At 67.3% G+C, this 3,694-nt stretch overlaps 1 protein-coding gene across 1 annotated transcript in view; it reads left to right on the forward strand.

Moving 5' to 3' along the window:
- The window catches only part of PWWP2B (PWWP domain containing 2B), a 19,392-nt gene that overhangs the window by 748 nt on the left and 14,950 nt on the right, over positions 1–3,694 (forward strand). Inside the window, 2 exon segments of the mRNA XM_077762920.1 lie at positions 95–179; positions 3,244–3,692. Of these exon segments, the coding sequence (XP_077619046.1) occupies positions 95–179; positions 3,244–3,692 (534 nt within the window).

Raw genomic sequence — 3,694 nt, forward strand, 5'->3', positions numbered from 1 at the left:
GGGAGGGGGGGGGGGGGAGGAACGTCCGTGGAGCACAGCTTCGGGGCCTCGGGGATGGGGTGACTCCCCCCCTGCCCCCACTGCCCTCCGGGAGAGGAGACGGCAGAACCCAGGGCCGGCCGTGCCCTCAGCTCACAGGGTCCCGCAGAGGAGGCTTCTGGAGGGAAGACGGGTTCCAGGTGACGGAAAGGACCTGCCCAGGGGCTGGTTCCTGGGGCGCCCTGGGCCCCGGCTGGCGGGAGGGGTTCTGCACCCCCACAGGCAGGCTGGTAGGGGGCGCAGGCGTGGGCCGGGGGGAAGCCTGGGGGGTGCCGGCTGGTTCTGAGTGGGGTGACGGCAGAGGAGCTTGGGAGCGGCCGTGGGGATGCAGACGAGGAGGGGGCACAGTGCACGCCCTGGTCAAGGCCGTGGTCTGAGGGCCTGCGGGGGGGGGCAGGAAGTGGGCTTTGGGGGGCCTTGGGGACCAGCCTCCAGGTCCCGGGGGGGATCCGCCTGCCGTGTCCCTCCTGGTCTGTGTGACCCCTGGGCCTGCACACCTGCCACAGGGTTTCCTCTCAGGTTCTGGGACCTTCACTGTGGCCCTTGTTTCGTGCCCACTCAGGGAGGGGCCGGTCTCCCCGGCGACTTCCTGGTCATCCTGGAGGTCCTGCTGGGGCTGAGGCTGTTCCTTGAGGGGCCCCTTGGGGGCTTTCTGCACTTCGTGTCTTCTCAGCGTCACCCTCCGGCGGGGCACTGCCGTGGGGGTGGGGCCCTCCTGGCCTCCCCTTTCTCGTTGCCAGCACCCCCTTCATTTGAGGCCTCTACGTGGGGTGCCACAGTTCCACGCAGGGCACCCTGACACCCCTAACAGCAAGGGGCAGTGAGCACACTGGCCCAGAAGCTCGGGGTGAATGTGTGCACACGCCTGTGCATGCACGTATATAAACATGCACACATGTGAATGCATGTGTACACATGTGCACATGTGAACGCACGTGTGCGGATGCACATGCGAATGCATGTATGTGTGGATGCACATGTGAGTGCATTGTGTGCACACGTGTGTGCATGTATGTGCCTTGGTGTGAGCACATGTGTTTAGCGCTCAGAGTTTTTGCTTTGTTTTGAACGCCCACGAGGTGCTTATTGAAGGGAAAGAACCAGGTGCTGATTTCGGTGTGGGGTCCAGTGCCCACTCTGGGAACTCAGGGTGACGTTTGGTGATACGGCCCGCCTGTCACAACCGTGGGTGTGCGTGGGGGCAGCTCTGGGCCGGGCCTCGTCTCCCCCACCTGGACCCCCACAGACCTTCACCAGAGGGCTGCACAGTAGCTGTTTTGGCCTGGCATCCGTCCTCTGTCCCGGCTGCTTGGCAGCGCTGGGGGGGGTGGGGGGCAGGAAGGCAGCCAAGGGTAGCCTGAACAGGAGCACGCGTGGCTGCTGTCAGTAAACGCTGAGTTACAAAAACCGGTGGCAGCTCTTGGGGCTGTGGGGTCCGTGTGCCCAGTGCCAGGCTGTGGAGCCCTTTCTCCAGGCGAGGGCACGAGCCGGGGCCCCTGTTCCCCGAGAGTCCAGCCCAGCCTAGTGTGTAAATCCTCCAGTGCAGGCGGCCGCCCCGCGGGGAGCGGGCTCCCCACTGCTGTTGGTCCGCGGGGCACGGGGCCTGTGGCCGCAGGCCGTCCTGGGCCACCCAGCACGTGAAGGGCCACACGCCCAGCAGATGACGGAGGGGGTGGGGCTCACCGTGGCTGCTGTCCCACCCCCAGAGCAGAACCCCACCTCCGAGGGAGCTGGGTGCCCCGCTGCGGCCGTGGCTGCGTGCTCCCTCCCCGGCTGGCCCTCGGCTCCCCCTCGCCCCCTTGTCACAGTTACAGGTTACAGGGCAGCTGTCTGGCCACACAGAGGGCGGGGCAGTCTGCCCGGGCACGTGGCCGTGGCCCGTGGACTCTCTGGTCATGAGGAGGAGAATGTGACCCCCGCCCCCACGTACCGCTCTGTGCACGAAGATTTTAGATTCCGGGGGCAGCCACACGTAGACAGGAACGTGGTAGGAAAGCCATGGTTTCCAGGCTTTTCCCATGATCTTGAATTGAACAAAAACGGGTCAGCGTTCACACAGCAGGCATGCTGCCATGCTCGTTGCTCATCCGCCTCGTGCCCGCGAGGGCCACGGGGAAGCGATGTCCCCGTTGGTCACTGCAGCTGGGCCAGTCCCGCAGCCTCCGTGGCCAGCTCCCGTCCTGTCCACGGCGCTGGGGGCCGAGCTGGAGGCGGTGACGCCCAGCGCGGCGGGCCCTCTTAGCTGCTGGATTCTTCTGGAGAAGAGCAGATGGAGAAACCATTTGAAAGTAGAAAAGGCGGAAGCGTTCACTCATCGTTTCTACTCCGGTTAGGTCCGTGGCCGGCGGTGAGCACGGAAGCGCCGTGTTCCCCTTGACCTGGTGCAGGTCTGTTTCTGTGCGTAGAAAGTAACAGCTTTTAGCAAAAGCGGCCTCGCAGGTCACACCACGTTTCCGCCGGAGGAGCGTGTGCGGGATTCCGCCTTGCTTTTCACTGTTTGGAGCAGTGAGGGTTTTCCTGCTTCACCGGGGGTCGCTGGTGAGTTGGATGCGGCCTCCCGACATCCATGGCACAGGGTCAGGGGGACGGTGCGCTGACCACCGACTTCAACAACGAAACGCCCAAGGTGCCCAGACATCTGAGTGGAGGCTGCCTGCAGAGACGGCTGCCTGGCTGCCAGCCCTGGGGGTGCCGCCGTGCCACTGGCCTTGGCCATGCGTCCCCCTGGGAGGTGGGCTCCTGCCCTCCCGTGTCCCCGTCCCATGGGTCTCCTGGCCCCCTCTCCGCCCTGGAGCGGGAGGTCCTGCGGGAAGGGCCTGGGGTCTCAGGGAGGAGGGAGAAGGTGTACAAGGCCCGTGAACAGGGCCCCCCGGCCAGAGCAGCCGGCCCCCCGCAGGCCCAGTCAGGCCACATCACAGAACCCCAGGCCCCGTTCTCAGGCCCCAGGCCGCCTTCCCTACCCCGGGGCCTTGGGAGGTCTCCAGCTGCGAGGCCGCATTCCGCCTCTCACTGTGAACTGCGATGTGGACATCGGGGCGCTGCAGACCCGGGAGGTGGCTGCTGTGCTGCTCACGAGACCGCGTAGAGCACGTGCCGCCCTCGGAGTCCCCGTGGTGCACGCGTGGGGGCGTTGGCCTCCCCCGGGGACCGGGTGCAGCGCGTGATCCCCGTCCTGACTCTCCCCTTCTGTCTCCCCTCTGCCAGGTCCGGCCTGTTCGGCCTGCCCCTGTCGGCCCCGCTGCCCCAGCCCGAGGACCCCCCAGTCAACGGCTGCCACGGCGCGGCCCCCGCGGAGCAGGACGCAGAGGCGATGCAGCTGGGGACAGCCCCTCCACCGCCTCCCAACGGCGACCAGGCCCCTGAGACCGCAGGCCCCAAGCCACCTCCACCGCCCGTGCCCCCGTTCCCGCCGTATTTTGAAGGCGCCCCCTTCCCTCCCCCGCTCTGGCTAAGGAGCACCTACCGGCAGTGGGTGCCGCAGCCGCCGCCCAGGACCGTCAAGAGGACACGCCGGCGCCTGTCCCGCAACCGCGACCCGGGCCGGCTGGCCCTGAGCCCCATCCGCCTGCGGCCGCGCCAGGTGCTCTGCGAGAAGTGCAAGAGCACGCTGAGCCCCCCCGAGGCCAGCCCTGGCCCCCCGGGCGCCCCAAGGCCG

This window comes from Crocuta crocuta, unplaced genomic scaffold (assembly GCF_008692635.1).
Source record: "Crocuta crocuta isolate KB4526 unplaced genomic scaffold, BGI_CrCroc_1.0 scaffold466, whole genome shotgun sequence".
In the NCBI taxonomy this organism is placed as follows: domain Eukaryota; kingdom Metazoa; phylum Chordata; class Mammalia; order Carnivora; family Hyaenidae; genus Crocuta; species Crocuta crocuta.